The sequence below is a fragment of the Mauremys mutica genome, chromosome 3 (genome assembly GCF_020497125.1).
Source record: "Mauremys mutica isolate MM-2020 ecotype Southern chromosome 3, ASM2049712v1, whole genome shotgun sequence".
Taxonomy (NCBI): Eukaryota; Metazoa; Chordata; order Testudines; family Geoemydidae; genus Mauremys; species Mauremys mutica.
Genome location: NC_059074.1, coordinates 94,993,266 through 95,013,077, shown reverse-complemented (window position 1 = coordinate 95,013,077; position 19,812 = coordinate 94,993,266). Strand labels below are relative to the sequence as shown.

General features: G+C 39.5%; 1 protein-coding gene across 2 annotated transcripts in view; it reads right to left on the bottom strand.

Annotated features, from left to right (window-relative positions):
- The window catches only part of NKAIN2 (sodium/potassium transporting ATPase interacting 2), an 819,309-nt gene that overhangs the window by 451,348 nt on the left and 348,149 nt on the right, over positions 1 to 19,812 (bottom strand). For both annotated transcript variants that reach the window (XM_045008616.1, XM_045008617.1), the window contains one exon: positions 5,351 to 5,488. In XM_045008616.1, the coding sequence (XP_044864551.1) occupies positions 5,351 to 5,488 (138 nt within the window). The remainder of the gene's footprint in view (positions 1 to 5,350; positions 5,489 to 19,812) is intronic.

Genomic DNA, 19,812 nt, shown 5'->3' with positions numbered 1-19,812 from the left:
TTTACCAAAACCAATACTGACGGACTCCTAACTCACTGAATACACAGAACCTAAATTTCAAAGTGAAAAAGGTAGCAGAGAACAGGGTAATCCAGAACTCTTGAGATTCACTATTATTCCTATTTGTTACTGGCTTACGTTTAAGCATTTCTCTGGTACAGCTGATTTGTAGCTGAACTATTTGACAATATCCTGATAGATGCATGTTATAGATGAGCTTCTGCACATTTTTATGCATCACCATGAACATTTTTTAAAGTACAGTGGGTACTAAGTTGCCATGTGTAGTTCAACATATTATTGAAATATTTCCTGAAATCTTGGCAGATTCCAGGATAAATTCACTCTATGGCATTGAATTGGTCTACCTGCAAGGCAATGGGCAATTGGCAATTCTTTGCTTTAAAGGAGGCATGGATTAGCTCAGCTATACTCTCTGGGGCCTAATGGTCTGGCAGACTGATGATGCTGCAAGAAGCTCAGACATAAGGTAATTGCCTCTCTCTCGCTCTTTTAATATATATCAGCAATTACATGTTAAGTAATGTACCAATGATAATCTGTCCTTTTCTCCAAGACTTAATGCGGCCAAGTATTAAACTATATAAGATTCGTCCTCCTTTAACTGACTGCAAATTTGTGTTGTGGTAAATTGAGATCTTTGCTCTTTTTCTCCAGCATATTATGTTCTTTAGTACTTTCAGAGGTCTATATGAGTCTCCATTAATGTTTACTATTATTATTTTTTCTTATTGTTATCCCTAATAGAGGGATATAATAGAATACATTAAACTATGGCAACATTACATTGTTTCTTATCCTCTTTGTATGTTTGTATCACATACAATCTATATCTATTATTAATTTTAAAATTCGGTAAGATGTAATTTTTAAAATCTGCTTAGTTACATTATAGTTCCCTACTACTGCAGGCTTAAAAAACAAAATCCCTCTTCTGGTTAAAAAGGTCTTCTTGTCTCATGTCTCTTATATCAGATCTTTTCTTCACTCCCAAGATCAGCATTCTTATTCAAACCTTTAATCCAGAGAGTCTCAAACTGTGGTCCGCGGAAAGTTCCTTGTAAGGTGCACACCTGGGCGGCTGCACAAAAGAGAATGAAGGGCCACCCACCTTATGAGTGGAGTTGCGCAGGCATGGTTCCACTCATTAGGTACCTTGGCCATGGAAAAGATTCACATGTAAGGTGAGGTGGTGGCCTTGGGAGGAATAAGGGGTAGGTGGGGTGAAAAGAGAGGGTGGGGCGAATTTGGGATGTTCAGGGCTGCGGACGACAGAGAAAGAGATGACTTTCCCCAGCTCCAGGGCTGCAGCTTCCAGGGAGAGACCCCCCCACTCCTTCCCAGCCTCAGCTCTGTGACTGCTGTGGCAGGAGAGACACCCTCCTCCCTTCCCAGCCCCAGCTTGAGGGCACATCCATCACATTAGAAAGGTGAGACTACTGATATTAAAATATAAGTTGTGTGCTTTTATTTGTAGATAAAAAATATTAATTATTATTAAGTTTTTTTATATAGCGCTTTTATCCAAAGTGTTTTACAATAGTTAGCTAACGGTACAAACAATATATGGAAAGATCATTAAGTGGACCGCTGAGACCATCAGCAATTTTCAAGTGGTCCACAAAAAAAAAAGTTTGAGAACCACTGCTTTAATCCATTTCCCTGCCCTCCCCCTGCAAATCCTCCCCCTCCCTCATCTGAAAGGCTGCCAATTACCACCTCCAAAATGCTGCCAAAATTCTCCTTTATCTTGGTCTTTTCTATCAGGCACACATCCAGGATTTACATACCTTGGAACAAGCTCTAGTCTAGAAAAATTGAGTTCACCAACACCAACAGGACAAAAGCTCCAAAGTGGCAGCTGACATCTGTTTCTACGCGAGACTGACACCCAGTGGCCTCTCTCCTCAAATTCCCCTATATGCATTTCCCATCCCCAAACTGTCCTTCATTCCTTCACATCACTCCATTTTACCTTCCTTGTACCTTCTTCCCATGGCAAAAAGAGCAACACAGAGTTCAATTTTACCACCCCATCATCCCTACAGACTGGGGGTCTCCCTAAATGTTTTCACCTTCTTTGTCAGGAGACAGGAATAGAACCTAGTGCAAATATTTACATCCCCTGCCCCTCATATTCAGAACTCCTGGAAGGGGAGGAAAAAGGATGAATACAGATGCTGAACTTTTCTGCAGAGCAGGAGCCAGACAGCATCAATGTGTTCAGCAGCTTTCTCCTACTTCTTGCATTTCAAACCAGCAGTAGAGCAGGAAATGTGACTGCACACATCAGTGCATTCTGAATCTGCTTTGCAGGAAGTATCCTAAGTGGAGTGGAAGAGATTGAGCCTATGTGTGTGGCCCACACCAGGATGAGGAAGAGATTGATAAGCTCTTTCCCAGGTCCCTTGGTTAGGCGAAGCCCCAGACATCAATACTGCCTGTCCCCACTGATGGCTCTGTTAAAAACACATTCACATCTCCATCATGTCACATCTGAACGCTGACAGACCTCTAATATCTGCTCTCTAAACTTCAGCCATACTATTCTTTCCTGCAATACTACCTTAACCATCTTCTCTGTCTGCCTCTACCATCTCCCATTGCAATTAAAATATCACCCAAGATCTCTGACAGTATATTCACCTGTCCCCCAGTATGCCAGTTTTGGCCTCCTATCGCTCTCTCTCTCTGCTTCTTGTGATTCAGTCCCCAGGCCCAGAAGACTGTGCTTTCCTGTAACTGAGCACCCACCTTCTGATTCTTCAGATGGAAATTCCCTCCATCTCCTAGCTTCAATGGAATACATGGTATGGACCCCTGAAAACCACGATGGGCAGGAATCAGTCTACTCCCATCCTCAGACACACTCACTCTAGACAGAGCAGCAACTGAAGTGAAACACACATTATACCACTACATTCAGCGGACAGGCTGACTGGAGGGTAATAGATGCCTTATGAGTTTGTGGTCTCCTAGGAACTTTGTGATAGCTGGGGCAACTTCTAATTCCTAGTGTGATTCCTTGTAACAGCACTAAGAGGAAAGTGGTCTCTATGCAGCTGCTGCAGTAACAGAGGGAGCGTTTCCCTTTGTTAGATGTCCTTTGGGACGATCAGGCTACTTGCTGCCCACCACTGTCCAACTGCAGGGGTGCAGCAGCATCAGGCACCTGCTGTATGTGTGGAACTTCAGTTCTAGACTATGGATGCCAGGTCACAAGGCCCTTTACTTTTTGTCTTGAAGTCAGGGGCAGCTCTAAGAGAGGGCATATGAGACAATGAGCAGGAAAGTGGCAGGAATGGCATCAGCCCAGGAGTTTAAAGTTTACTTTATGACTAGAATTTGAATTCATTCTGATTTTGGGTATAGTCATGGTTCTAGCAGAAAACTGTGCCTTTCCCTGTTGGAGTGGCCCTTTTAAGAATACGCCCCTATTTTCTGGTATTTTCAGAAAAAAAATTGTGCTTAAATTTCTTAGAGTGGTTTTGAACCCAAAGGTAATATTTTTTTAAAAGCAAAATTTTCCCCTTTTAATGTTTCCAGGTGTGAAAGTGGGTGTTTTCTTTTCTTCAGAGCTGACTGAAAATGTAAATCATAAGAATTTTAAAAAATCAGTGTTGTGTTCTTTCTATTTGCCTTATGGTTTCTTAGCATTTAAGGTGCGCTTGGGTCCTGTTTTCAAGCTTTTTTCCCCCCATAACCATAAGGACTAGAAACTGACTTTGCAGAAAAGGAAAGCTGTGATTCTCACATAATCACAGGCTTGCAGAAGGTGAGACTTGATGAAAAACTCCAAATATGAAACCTGTGATAAAATCATGAGAGTTGGCAACACTGTTAAATATGTGCATGTGTATATTATTTACACACACACTTTCCATATATATAAGATGTTTACAGTGTTGTTGCAGCTGTGTAGATCTCAGGATGGAGATACAAGGTGTGGGAGATAACATATTTTTTTGGACCAACTTCTGTTGGTGAAAGAGACAAGCTTTCAAGCTTACACAGAACTCTTCTTCAGACCCAAAGCTTCTCTCTCTCACCAACAGAAGTTGGTCCAATAAAAAAGGATTACCTCTCCCACCTTGTTCCTCTAATATCCTGGGACCGACATGGCTACAACACCACTGCATATATACAGAAGCACATTTTCACTCCTACACATACTAATATTCATTCATTAACATTAATACCATAGGACTAACCTGTGGCTCAGGGACTACAAGGACATAAGGAGAACATCATGACCCCTTATCTCATGGACCAGTTACCCACATCTTGTGTAACAGGGGATGCCAGCTCTTCAGAGCCAGGTACAGACCCAACACAACTTACTCCTTTCCCTCCCTGGAGCAGCAGGGGGAATTACAATCTCACTCTTGGGCTGATCCAGGAGCGTCTCAACAATGCACTAACTCCAAAACAGGCTTATGGCAAAGCCACAGTTCATCCCATAGTGACCAATACAAATCAGACAAACAAGCATATGCCTGAAGGCTGAATTACTGTTGATGATGAAACAGCAGCTTCGGGATTTCCTGATTTGCATTTGTGTTGGTGAAAAATCTACACTGTACTGTTGAATTAGTATTGTTTTTATTATGGAATTATTTTGAGATAAAGTCATTCTGAGCAACATTTTTGAGATTTAAACTTTTTATATCTTTCTTTTTAAAAAACAAAATGCTAAAAATGTAAATCTAAAATCTAGTTAAAATTGTAACGTGTTTGAGAGTACAACAAAGCCCAGTTTATTTGTGTGTATGCAGATAGGTTAAAAGGAGGATGGATGAAGGGAAAAAAATCAGGTCAACTCCTGATATTCACATACTATCTTTTTTTACTCTTGTCTTGTCACTTCCTCACCTCTCTCTCCTCACACACCCACAATACTGTCTTATTTGTAAGAAGCGGGCATATTTTTGGCATTCTAAACAACATAGGTTAATAAGAAACAGTCAATACAAATTACAGTAATTCAATGATCAACAGGTAAAATCCAGTGTGTATAATAGTTTGTGCTTCTATATCATCTCTTCTTTGGGGATTCCAAAGTACTTTACAAATGTGAACTTATTAAGTCTTATGCTATATTCATATTTTCATATATTTTGTGAGATTATTGATTTTCAGCTGCTGTTGCATGGTGCTATTTAATTATGGTAGGTGAACCATAACAATGTTACAGTTGTAAAATAAATACATATGCAAGTTAAACAAGGGTGAGATGTATATGTAATTCCTAAGCAAAAGGGTAAAGTTTGCACATCCATCTCTCCCATTTTTATGATGCTCAGAAAATAAAAACATAAATGATACTCACTCCTGTTATGTAGCGAGGTCTATACTGGATGGTTCCAAATAAGCCAAGTATGACTATAATAATGTGCACAAAATTTGCCAGGATTGGTGCCCACTGATAACCAAGGAAGTCAAATATCTGCCTCTCCAGCACACAAACCTAGGATTTAAAAGCATCAGAATGCATAGATTAGAACAGGTCAGAAAAAACAGATATGAAGACATGTTCCCTCCCCAAAACAAGAAAATTGTCCTGAGTTTGAAACTAGTTCACTCAGCAGTATAATGAAATGAGTTTGTGATGTTTCACCCTTTGATTTTAGTGAAAGCAGCATTTCTCACTGACAGTCCACTGAGTTATATGCAGTTAGCTAAAATATTCATATGGGTGATTCTGCTGAGATACCAGACCCTGTTCACAGGGATGTTTTGTTTGCAGCAGAAACAGCACAAATCATTTTGTCATATACACTAGTAAATGCTGTACTTCTTCAGTGGTGCTGAAAGTCAGTGGTGGGTTAATACTTGAGCTCAGCGAAATATTTTCAGCTGAAACTTTTTCAATGAAAAAATGCATATTGGATCAACTGATTTGGTTAACTGATTTCCACAGCTGAGCTGATTTTGGCAAATTGTTTTAGTCAAAACATAAATAAATGATTATTTTTCAGTGGTTCATTCAGACACTATCACAATGAAACATTTAGATTTTTCAGGATAGATTCACAAGGAATAAACACCATTCACAAAAACTGAGGAGTTTGTTGTTTGCCAGACCTCTGTTGCCTCACCCCACCCCACCACACCCCCAATATCCAGTTGTCTGGTGGTTCAGGCACTCACCCTTGATGTGGGAATCCCACGTCTGAATCCCTGCTTTGGAGTGGGAACAGAAACCCAGGTCTCCCCCTTCCTAGGTCACTGACCTAACCACCAGCCTACTAGATATTCTAGGACGGGACACAGTCAGTCTCTCCTGCTGAAGCTGTTCCCATTTGGTATAAAGAAATATTAATTGGAGTATGGATCAGAACCTGTGAGTGCTCTAACCACCAGGCTATAGAGTCTCTCTCTCTCTGAAACACTTGAATAGTAATTGGCCCAAAGTGGAACAGCTTCAACAGGAGACACTGAGGGAAACCCACCCCAGAATAACCTAGAGCCCAAGGGTTAGCCTAAAGAAGGGATTTGAACCACATCCCAGGTGAACACCCTAACCACTTGGCTCTGAGATAAAGGAGGACACCACTGCCTGTTTTATGAATCTAGCTCTTCATTCCCTTTGCTTTTATTAACAGAAGGTTAAAAATGCCCCAAATCTAAACAAAATAATCATTTGACTCAAAACAAAGTTCTTATTTTTTCTATTTCCCCCCCCAACTTCCAGCAAACCGATCAGTTATTTGCGCAGCTCTAGTTACAATATCTCTCCTCAACATCTTTTCTCCCATCAATAAACCTCATCCTGCAATCTCCTTCCATCCCTCTTTCTCCTTCACAGCAGAACTAATTCATTCTGTTTTCCCCCTAATCTATCCCTTCTGTCACTGTAGTTCTCCCTACTCCCAAATACTTACCGCCTTCTGTTTGACTTGGCTATAGAGACACACACCCTAGCTTACCTTTTCCCTCCCTCCGTATCTCTCCCCACCCCGCACTTCTGCCCTCCTTTTTATGTGATCATGTCATAGACGACTGTATCCTAATGCATATGCACAAAGGCATTGAACTAAGGTGAGCAGTCAACCTTTATTCTGGCATTTCCTAACTTTTGAGTGCTTGTGTTTGCAAACCTGACATTCTTTTAAAGTAGTTTGATGGTTTGGGTTTTTTATTTTTATATTATACACAGATACAAACTTTAAAAAAAAACTTTACCTATAGGCAAATCAAATATAAAACATATCATAGTCAGGGAATAGCCCCACCAAACCTTAATATGTCACCACTGCTGTAAGTTACACAGCAAATACCAATAGCTACACAATTCTCAAGATAGCTTCTTTTTTAGAAATATTTACATAATGTTAATCTCCAGACAAGTTAGGGCAGTTGGTGACCCTTGCCAGACAAGAACACTTGAAGTAGCTAGACCAGAGTAAGAAGTTTGGTTTAAATAGGAATACCTTTCAGAATTCAGCAGAATGTGTTAACTTGTGTAGTTACATTTCATTAACATGTAGCCTGTACACTGATGCATGTTCAGAACTGCATATCCAAAAAACACTGATAACATTAAATGCATCCTCTAGAGAAAAATTCCCTGACCAAACCTATTTTACTAGACAATTCTAGTAAGAATTTTGAACAGACAGAAACCTTATTGAACTAGGATTTTTTCTTTTAAATCAGCTGCTTCTATATGAATTTGCAACTCCCCCCTACCCCAAAATCTGTTGGTGAATATTTACTCAGTTTATAAGACACAGTGGGTCAATTGAATTAGGTGTTTGTCATGAACACTTTTAGTTAATTTAAAAGTTAATATGTGTCTGAAATTAAATGCTAGCTGAATAATTAATTTTAGTTCACTGCAATTTTTTAGGTGGTACAATTTATTGGAGGTATTTCCCTGTCCACAAAGGCATTCAAGAACCAAAATACAACAAGACCTTGCTAAAAAAGTTACCAAATACATACATCACCATTAAAAGGACGGCATTTGCCAATCACTGCCACACAGTGATAACAGATACCACATTTTCCCCCAATTTATATCAGGAAAGTGCAACTATATGTTGTCTATTGACAAATGCTGACTTCTTAGCCTGGAATTTTTAAAGGAATCTAAGGGAGTTTGGCATCCCAATCCCACTGAGTTTCATGTTGCTTTTAAAATTCCAGATTTAATGATGACCACAGTAATTTCTCCTCTCTGGAGACAGGTTAGCACTGTACAGTATATCAGATTGATAGCCCATTCTGATTTTTGCTTAGAATTTTGCTTAAGAGAGCCATGGACCAAGCTAGACAATCACAGTTCTTAAGTTACCCAGGATTCTGCAAACCTGGTTCACAATATTATACACCACATTTTCAGCAACACTGCATGTCAGAAGAATTCCCAAAGAAACAAGGCGTAAGGTGCTAATTGTAATTGCAACGATGTGACTAAAAGACCAAGCTGTCTTGCAAGTTTCACAAAATCCCAGTCCCTCTAAACCTCCAAATGAATCATTATAAAATTACTTTAACTATTAATTTATATAAATGAGATCCATCTGTGACATTGTGCAGGTCTTTTGTGAAATCCAGTAACAGTATCAACAAATACCTGTTATTATTAACTGTCTAACAATGGGAAAATGTTCATTCATAACAGAGAGCTCTTATTTTCATCAGCTGAAAAAACAGTAAAATGAGAATGGCAAAGCAGTTGTAAAAAGAAAATAAACTGTGCAGACTTCTAGTAGAATAACTATGGGGGGTCAGTCAGTTACAAAATATAGAGGGGATGAGGCAAATCATTTAAACAGTAGGAAATCACACAGATAACTGTACCAATTATGGAAGAAAATAGCAGCACTGTAGTTAATTATAAAAAAGTAGGGAACTTAATATTCCCACTGTAACTGTAAGGCTAAAGAAATTGCATCAATATATATCAAAGTTTTTTTTTTGTGACAGATCTAATAGTTCTGTCAAAAATTGCTTACAAGGCTATACAAACTGAGTAAGAGGATATTCTATAGTAAATCTTCACTTAACATATTTTCATTCATTTCTCTTTCCATTATTAACCCTATCATTTTTCTAAGGTTATTATATGACTGTTTTCTTTAAACTGGAAGCCTATGGATGATGAGGTTCAGAGATAGACAGACTCATGCCATTATAGTTGTGTGTGTCAGGGTGCCATGAAGAAATTTTTGTTGTTGAATTCAGTTATGAAGATGGAGTCCTGAAATCATACATCATTCAAAATTAAATCTAACAATTCAAAGAGCAGAGCTCAAAAGTTCCTCAGCCAGCCCAGCAATTAGAAATTTGTTTCAGAGTCTGGTAGTGCTACCATCTACCTAAGTTTTTATACATGTAGCCATCTGAGACCCTGCAGTCAGTTTTTCATAAATGCCCCGCCATCTACTTAAATAGATCTGAGCTTAGTATTTCAGATTCATCCAACTAAGGGCTGGAGTAATGCACCTTTTGGGCCACTAACAGCTGGCACAGATGAGATTGAGAGGAGTCTTTAGAGTACTCTAAGCAGCACCAAGGGACTGGAATGTCACAGATGATCATAATGGTTCCTTCTGGCCTTGAAGTCCCTGAGTCTATGAGATCAGCCCCAGGGAGCAGGGGAGGTCAAAAAGGAGCACTTTTGTGAACCCACCTCAGCTACACAGAGCGATACTTGCTTTCAGCTGATGGTCTTATCCAAAGTCACCAGAAAGGGGACTTTACATAATTTGCTATAACAGCTCTACTGCCTGAGTACCAAACAGCAGACCGTGTTAGTCATCCTTAGAAAGTAAGGCCAAAGCGTTCCAATGTGGGTGCCTAAACTTGGGCCCCTCAATTAACATTTAGACATCTAAATAAAAGTTACGTATTTTGGAGAGGTGCTGAGCACGTCATGGATGTGACTAGTGACAGCGCTCACCACCTCTGAAAATTAGCCCTCCTTTATTTAGGTGCCTAAAGATGGATTTTAGTTGTCCAAGTTGTGGCTGATGTGCTAAATAAATAAAAATCTGACTGCTTTCATCTACTGTTAGCTTTTTAAAAAGTTTTTGCTTTCGACAAATAATTAAGATTACCTGATGAGATGAAACTTTACTCACACACTTTTCTAGACACCCCAGATGAGTGTGCAGAACAGAACTTTACACAAAAATAAATTAAAACGCAAAGTTCATTGCTTTGTTGAAAAGACATTAATTGTTGTAAACTTAGAGCAAACATTTTCAAAGTTAGGTGCCTAAAGTTAGACACACCTTCGTAACAGGAGCTGCAAGAGCATTGTGTTAACAGGCATTCAATTTTGAAACTGTTGGCCTTAATTTCTTCCCTTTGCGGTTTGCACAGTAAAACACACTTTTTAAACAATTCTGGATTGTAAATGCAAATATAGGGCCTGATTTTCCAGTGTAACTCCATTGACTTCAGTGTAGAGTGAAAGAACTAAAATAACAGAGAGAATCAAGTCCATACATATGGGGAAAAAAGAAGAGCTGCTGAAAGGAAGAGACTAGATTAAAAATAATAATTACTGGTATAAAAGCAACAGAAGTTATGAACACAGCTGGGCTTTTTTCTCCCCTAGTCTGTTCAGTCAAATTTTTAAATGAATTCCCTTGAGCCATGCTCATTCACTTTGTACTGACATTCAAGGGAGTAATTTTTAATAGCACAAACATCCATCTGAAGCTAATTTAAAGGGACATAGAGTAGAATTTGCAGAACTCAAAATTTTAGCTGGTCTGAGTTTTTGAGATAAAATGATTATACACTCACCCAGTCAGAAAACAGAAACAATACCAATATCTGACTCACCCAGTCAGGAAACAGAAACAATACTCATAAAAATTAATCCACACCAAATACTCTAAAAAAAGGCTTGAGATCAATCCACAGAATTAAAAATCACACTTAAAAAAGTTAAATCACTTCAAGTTATTTATAAAAATTAGAAAATTGTGAGCTATTGCAGATGTTTGATGAGCAGCACAAAAGGTTACATTTGATATAAATTTTTCATTGTGAACTATATGCACAGTTCTAAAAACAAAGACTCCTGAGGAAATATGGACACAAAGGTAGTCATAACATATTCTTGGGCTGGGTCCAAGTTTTGAAGAAGCTGGTTACAGATACAGTTGATTCTAGAAATCTTTTTTTCTTTGCTAGCAGACTGCTTTGTAGGAAGCACGGCATAGGGATCTCTCAAGGAGATTACAGACACCCTTACAGTGACCAGATCTCCCGATTTTTTAGGGAGAGTCACGATTTTGGGGTCTTTTTCTTATATAGGCTCCTATTACCCCCCACCCCCATCCTGATTTTTCACATTTGCTGTCTGGTCACCCTAGACACCCTAGCACTGCAACTATTCCCTTTGACTTCATTGGGAGTAGGACTGGGTCCTTACTATAATTATGGTTAGAAAAATTACTGTGTATGGCCCCATTCCTGCATTCTGAAGCCAATGGGGCTTTCCATTGGCACAGCAGGCCACTCGCCTGCAATAACTTGGAGGATATGCACCTACAAATAGAACCCTATCATTCAACATATCTGCTCCTTGTGTTCAGAATGTTAGCTGCCAACTCTCCTGAACAAATATAATTAAAAAATACCTTTTAAACACTAGTTTTGCCCTACAAAAGAGAGACTGCAAAGAGAGAATGAGCTGGATTATTTTTAGGTTCACTTATATAATAAATGGAATTGTTAGATAAATTGCAATTGTCATCATTATTCCTGGGAATATAAAATTAAATCTCTAGCTGGACTTTCAAACCCCAGGCTGAATTTGAGAGGATGGCAGTTGGTCAAAACATCTTTTGTAAACTGAGCAAGTTTCGTATGTGATTTTTTAAATTGCTTTTCATAGCATTACTCATAATTTAAAAACACTTAAGGTTCTAATCCTGTAGAGGACTGTGTGCAGACACATTTGTCCACATGTGGAACATTTTCAAATATATTAATTGCAGTTACAACACAGAATACAAAGTTTCCACATCAGAGTGTTGCTCTTTTAAGACTTCTAAAACCATGCTCCACACTTCATCCCTCTCAGATTTTGGATGGCACTTCAGATTTTTAAACCTTGGCTTGAGTGCTGCAGCTATTTTTTGAAATCTCAAATCGGTACCTTCTTTGCATTTTGTCAAATCTGCTGTGAAAGTGTTCTTAAAACGAACATGGGCTGGATCATCATCCATGACTGCTATAACATGAAATATATGCAGAATGCAGGTAAAACAGAGCAAGAGACATACAGTTCTCCCCTCAAGGAGTCCAGTCACAAATTTAATTGACACTTTTTTTTTTATCATCATCATCAGCATGGAAGCATGTCCTCTGGAATGGTGGCCGAAACATGAAGAGGCATATGAATGGTTAGCATATCTGGCACGTAAATACCTTGCAACGCGGGCTACATAAGTGCCATGCGAACACCTGTTCTCACTTTCAGGTGACATTGTAAATAAGAAGCAGGCAGCAGTATCTCCCGTCAATGTAAACAAACTTCTTTGTCTTAGCGATTAGCAGAATAAGAAATAGGACTGAGTAGATTTGTAGGATCTAAAGTTTTGGTTTTGTGTGTAGTTATGTAACCAAAAAATATCTGCATTTGTAAGTTACACTTTCTTGATGAAGAGATTGCACTCCAGTACTTGTACAAGGTGAATTGAAAAATACTTTCTTTTATCTATCATTTTTATAGTGCAAATAAAAAATAATAAAATAATATAAAGTGAGCACTGTGTGCTTTGTAATCTGTGTTGTAATTGAAATCAATATTGAAAATATAGAAACAAATCCAAACATATTTAATAAATTTAAATTGGTATTCTATTGTTATAAGTGTGATTAATCACGATTAATTTTTTTTAATTGCGTGAGTTAACTGTGATTAATTGACAGCCCTAATAATTAGATACACTTGATATTATCAAACCTAGTGCAAATATCAATATGTCCTCTGCTTAGATAGACGGAGGGTGTGGAGCTACTAATGTCTCATTGATTTAATTTTTATACAAAAATTGTGTGCGCACCTTCACTGGGTAACCTTAAATGAAAGAAATCTCAACTGACACACATTTGATTTTATTAACAATGGGGAAAAATTCCTGAACATAGTCATTTTGCTGTTTTAGAGTCCCAATTCAGCAAAACACTTCAATGCATGCTTAAAATTTTAACTTAATGCATAGGTCACACTGGGTTAAAATGGAATGGATTTAAACACATGCTATAGAGGAATTTAGATTAGAAAAAGGATCTTGAAGCAACATTCTCTGTGGGATGGCTTATTTGAAGGATTAAAGTAGCTATGTTTTTCTGGCCGACATACAGTAAAACAGACCCAGGGAAGTATCACAAACACTCCATTTTGGATCTCTGCAAGAAAATTTGAAGAGTCAACTCTGGAAATCATGTTCTACCCAAGTTAACTATTGCATTGCTACAACTTGTAAGCTACAGGCTTATTATACACAATATTAACTTAGAAGTGCTATTCTAAAGAGAACTAGTCACTATACAGTATTTGATTTCCTGTTCATAAACAGTTGCAATAGCAAGCTATGCATGATTTCAGTAAGACATGCTTGTATTCTGTAAATTCTAGGAGATATAGATTACATCAGCAAAGATACTATAAGTGGCTCAGACAAACTGATAAGTCATCTCAAGATAGGAAATTCATTTTATTCCTTAAAAATGAAACCACGTTATGAGGCAAAAAATCCTGCTTTTTTTCCCAGAGCTGGATTCAATCACTCAACCATTGATAAAGGAGGTTTTTTTAGGGGGCGGAAGAATTATTTAAAGGCAGACAAATGGAAAAAAAATCTTGTTAAAACATATTAGACAAAAAGGACAGAATACATCAAAATTACCTAAAATATTTGCTTAGATGCACACATTAATATTTTTCACCACATATTTCAACACAACAAAACACTGACTGCAGAATAGTGTCTTTCCATCTGTGCTACTGATTTCCATTTTTAAGGACCATGAGGACAGATTTATAAATGCATTTGGGCACTTTAAGAGGGAGATAGATACCTAGTGGGATTTTCAAAAGCATCTGAATTAGGCACCTAACTCCCATCAACTTCCATGTACAGTAACTCCTCACTTAAAATCATCCTGGTTAACGTTGTTTCTTTGTTACATTGCTGATCAATTAGAGAACATGCTTGTTTAAAGTTGTGCAATGCTTCTTTATAACGTTGTTTGGCAGCCACTGCTTGCAGAAAGAGCAGCCCGTTGGAGCTAGCTGTTGGGGGCTTGGAACCAGGGTGGACAGGCAGCCCCGCTATCAGCTCCCCCATCAGCTCCCCGCTCCCCTAAGTTCTGTGTGCAGCAGCTACCCAGCAGGGTGGCTATTGTCATGGTGTCCCCCTCCCCCATGCTCCTGCCTCCCTGCTGATCCCATCTCCATAGAGCAGTGAGGGGACACAACAGGGCTCAAAATGGAGAGAGCTTGCTGGCAGCAGCTGCTGTCTCAACTTAAAAAGGTAATGTACTTAGAGTGCGGTCAGCGTACTTAAAGGGGCAATGCACATCTCTCTCTCTCACACATAGGGTGTGTGTCTCTGTCTGCCATGCTGTCTCACCTCCCTCCATTTGTGCTGCCTTGTAGAGTGTGAGGCTACATTAACAACAATGTGTTAACCCTAGAGGGCTCAGCCGAGTGCTAGTTCATCATTTAGCAGTAAGGCATTCCCTGGGAAATATCCCACCTTCTTCTATCCTCTGACTTCACCACCTCAACCAAGCTTCACAATCATAATTGCTGTATACAGTATTAAATTGTTTAAAATTTATACTGTGTATATATAGTCTTCTGTCTGGAGAAAAACATTTCCCTGGAACCTACCCCCTCCCCCCCATTTACATTAATTCTTATGGGGAAATTGGATTAGCTTAACATTGTTTTGCTTAAAGTCGCATTTTTCAGGAACATACCTACAACGTTAAGCGAGGAGTTACTGTAACTAGTAGTTGAAAGGAAGGCGTGCTGAAACAGGCCTCTAATATTTTTTTTAAAATCAGAAAGGAAAAATGGTAGTGCACAAAAGTATGAATGCAGGCAGAACTATGCATTCAGGTAGGTGCAGGCACATAACAAGAATATCAAAATTGTTACCATGTTATTAAAATATTTGATAATACAGAAACTCTCTAATGCACAAAGATGTGCACATGTTACACATAGAGGGCCAGATTATGTTCTCATTTTCACATCATAAACCTACAGTACATTTATAACCTAGCATTTACCCCAAGGTATATCCAGATTAACTCCTCTGAAGATAATTGAATTATCCTACATTTATACTGGGTAGTTGAAAGCAGATTTTGGCCTATTGTCTGCACAAAATTACCTACCTACAATGAAAACAAAAACAAAAAAAATCACCTTACCCACTAAGGCTTTTTAGAAGAAAAGGTGGCTTGAAGAGGGTTAGAAACAAATGCTCTGTAAGAATCCTTAGCCAATCAGTTTTGAGATGCATTAGAAGAGAGTGCTCACAACTCATCAGGAGTGAGAGATATGAAGGTAAAAATCAATGTGGAATGGTATCAAAGGAATATATCAGGTGAAAATAGCCAGTCTCTAGACATGAAGGTGGTTTTACCTGTGTTCCCATACCAAGCTTACTGAAAGCTAAGCCATGCTGGCACTGATAAGCACAGACCACTTACTGCTTTATAGTCACTCACTCCACATCAAATTTGAATATGCAGAAGCCTGACTTCATCTGACCTTATAAAATTCTTTTTAATATACTCCTGCTAGAATATTCATTATCATTACACAGTGTGAAGTTTTTCCTAGATTTCAAGCCTTGGCATTATCTATAAACAGATCTTTCAACTTTGATGATCACTTTACTAGTGTAGAAGAGAGATGGGATATCGGTTATCTCCTGAAAAGTTTGCAACTGCTAAACTTTGCCTACTACCTGGCCATGAAGCCATCAGCCCTTAGGGAACTCCAAGTAGTACAGAACACTGCAGTACATCTCAGCAACCTGGGCTACAGTGAACAGACCTGTCCTTTGCTTCCTTCACTGGCTCCCCACAGAACAATGAGTCAAGCACAAGATCTGAGGCTTTATCTTCAATGCATTCAATGGGCTGAGCCCAGCATATTAAAAAGATCTCTTAAAGAACCAGGATGAATGCCATAGTCAACAACTCTGCTCCTCTGGCACAATGGAAATTTGGACCATAAAGATAAAACTCATCTGTGCAGGGTTCAGAGCTTCCTTAGAGGCCAGTCAGTGTGGAATGAACTCCTATGGGAACTGTGGTCTAGAGCTGATCAGATGATGACAATTCTGTTTTGCAGCAACTTTTCTGATTTCAAAATTTGTTTTCATTCTGCACTGGAAAAAAACCCAAAACCTAATGGATGGTTTTGCAAATGTCACACACTCCATAAACTGGTAATTATGGTACTAGCCTGGGATGAGGGAGACCCAGGTTTAAGTCCCTTCTCTGCCTCAAATGAGATTTTTTTCATCCCAGATCACTCCAAATCAGGCAGGGACTTAAAGCTGAGTTTCCCACATCCCAAACCAGTACTCCACCACAGAGTGAGTCTGACTTTTCTGGCCAATGTCTCTCTGAAGGTTTTTGGGTCAGAAAGTTTTGAGGAAACTGATGTGTTTCAGAAACAAACATTTTCACTTCAAAGCAACAGCCTATTTTGCCAAAATGAAATTTTGGTAAAAATATTCTGACCAACCAGAAGGTGATGAGGTTTATGACGGTCTGTAGTACAGCTGTAGTGCAAGGTGAACTTCTTCAATCTGCCTTCTCTAATATAAACAGATAGCAACACATACATTAAAAAAAGAAGCAGAGTCCTGTGGCACCTTATAGATTAACAGATGTATTGGAGCATGAGCTTTAAGACACCCTAAACCAGGGGTCCCCAACGTGGTGCCCGCGGCCGCCGGTGGTTGAGCATCCGCCGAAATGCTGCCGAATTTCTGCGGCGTTTCAGTGGTGACGCCTCTTGATGACGCTGCTTGTCGGCGGCAAGTGGTGTCATTGAAAGGCGTCGCCGCCGAAACGCCACAGAAATTCAGTGGCGATGCCTCTCGATGATGCCACTTGCCACCGACAAGCAACGTCAGCGAGCGGCGTCGCTGCTGAAATGCCACAGAAATTCAGCGGCATTTCGGCAGATGCTCCACCGCCACCATGGTCCTTTGTCTGGTGCCTGCCAGATGAAAAAGTTGGGGACCACTGCAAACAAAACAAGATCCTGCACACACACAATTCTCCTGCACTCCCATCGGCATAATTATTCCATCTCCCCGAGTGGTGGTAGCTATATCAGCAAGAGAGCTTCTTCCGCTGACACAGCGCCATCCTCACCAGTACTTAGGTCGGCGTAACTTATGTCACTCAGGGGGCTGACTTTTTCACATCCCTGAGTGACTTACGTTATACTGAAGTAAGTGCTAGTGTGTAGAAGCCCTACGCTCGTGTTACTCCATTAGGGTCAGTGATGTTACTGTGATTTACACCAAGATAAATGAGAGGAGAATAAGACCCTACGTTCCACTAACTTAGGGCCTGATTCTGATGGTTGCTGAGCACACACAACACCCACTAGTGCTAAGCACCCAACTCTGGATCAACCCATCACTGTTTACACACACATTCACTCAAGCACAGTGACAGACTCCGGGTAACCTATTTTGAAGGTTAAATCTTTTTAAAAAGCCAGCTACGGCAACATGTATTTATCACTTTGGTTTTGCTGCTACACTTCATATAATAAAATATACTAAGTAGTAATGTGTCATATAGGAACAAGAATGACACCTGTTTACTGAAACATGCTATGGACAAAATAAGGGGCTGTTTAATATAGCTGCTTAGTTTATGCCACATTGTTGATTGTGTACATTTGTTGCTTCATAAAAGAATCAAGTGTATACGATGAAGTAAACATTGTAATGTCACAATTCATAGTTTCCCTATTGCATCTGCCTTCTAATCTCCACTTTCCTTGCCCTCCAATTTGGTTTATTTGCTTCGGTGCCCATCGCAATTCCACTTGGAAGCAGCAAAAGCTATAATCTAGTCCTGCTGCAAGCTCTCCTCCAACAGAACCGTCCCCTGCCAATAGCTGCCATCATTCAAGTGGCACTTGCTGGCATGATAGCACAGAGTTGCAGCAATTTCTTTTCACTTTCCCATACCTCATATCCCCAGCTGTTCCAGGGGGGTGATCGCCTTGCTGGTTTGATGAAATCTAGAAACTCGGCAATAATTATTGTGCTGGAAGAAGTGCTTAAGGCAGCCAGCAGTGGCATGGCAGGAACTGGAATGCAGCCTGACCAAAACAGCACACTCTAATTTGTTGCACTGGATATTTTATTGTAAGAAATAATCATGACAGACTATGAAAGGCAAATTAAACGGTCTGAGTCCAACTCTTCTAAAGTGCCTCCCACAAAATGAGCTGACAATTTTAGGTTAGCTGCTTAAATCTATTCATTCAGAGTGCTTTGACTTGTTAGTGAGTGACCTCTTAGAGCTATATAAAATGTGATCATCTATCCAATCATGATCTGTAGAAAGAGAGTTGTTTACAATTGTTTTTGACCCATTTAACAAGGATTAGACTAGAAGACTATGGCTAAACTAAAGACTAGAAGACTATGGCTACACTAATGAGCTTAAAGCGGTGCAGACAAAGCAGAGTCAGCCTTCTCCATCCCTGCTGTTCTAAGACAGGATCAATGCCCATTGAACTTACAGTGCTACTGACAGTTCGACACCAGGAATATTGTGACAAAGCACGAGAGGAAGCCTAAGCAGAAGTAAAAACAAACACACAAAAGAACAATAAAGAGCGAGCAGGGGGTGTTACAAGTTTCCTTCATTTATGTCAGTGTGCTTAGTAAGCTGCTCAAATAATCATGTAAACCACAGCTTCATACTGCTGACTATTACACAAACTGCTAAAGCTGGGAATAAGAGGACCAATTTCAAGGTTTCGTACTGTGAATAGCTGTCATTCTCCGACACGCTATTTCAGTAATGTTAACATTAACTTCATACCGGTCACCTCAGGAATGGTAAGAATGCCTGTTGCTGCCGGGCCTCTTGCTTGGCCCCACCCTCTAAGGTGAGAACCTCACACACTGAGAGCATTGCTTCTGATCCACTGCCAACCTTCCTGCTCAGATCCTAACCCCAAAGCCAGACATCGCTGAGCAAGAAAATGTAAACCCTCATGTGCTGAGGGAACAACCACTACATTCCTTCAAGGAGTTATTTCATTTAAAAGCATTGTTCACATCTGATGCTAGTGCCTGCTTGTGGAATTACAGATTAGTTTGTGAGGTGGCATTAACTTTCCTATCATCAGTGTATCTTCTGTCTAAGAAGTATATGCTCCTCTTACATCTGAGAAGGATGTCGCTAGTAACCATATAACTGATAGGGTAGAAGGTCTATGCTTTAAATACTGCACTGGGTTCTGTTCCAAGCTCTACATCAGCCTCTGAATTTAGGCAAATCACAATCTCTCTCAGTAAAAATTTTGAAAGTTACACCAGTTTTCATCTGGAAAAGTAGAGAAAAAAATAATTACAGAACCCAACGTTCAATATTATCCTGGCCTTTTCTCCTGCTTCCCTGCAAAAAACAGTTGGGAGGGAGGGAAGTGGGCTAAGGTCACACCAATAATCACTGTGGTGGGATATAAAATTGATCAGATGCCTTTCCTGTCAACTGGTTTCAACTTGTTCTGTGGGGGGAGAC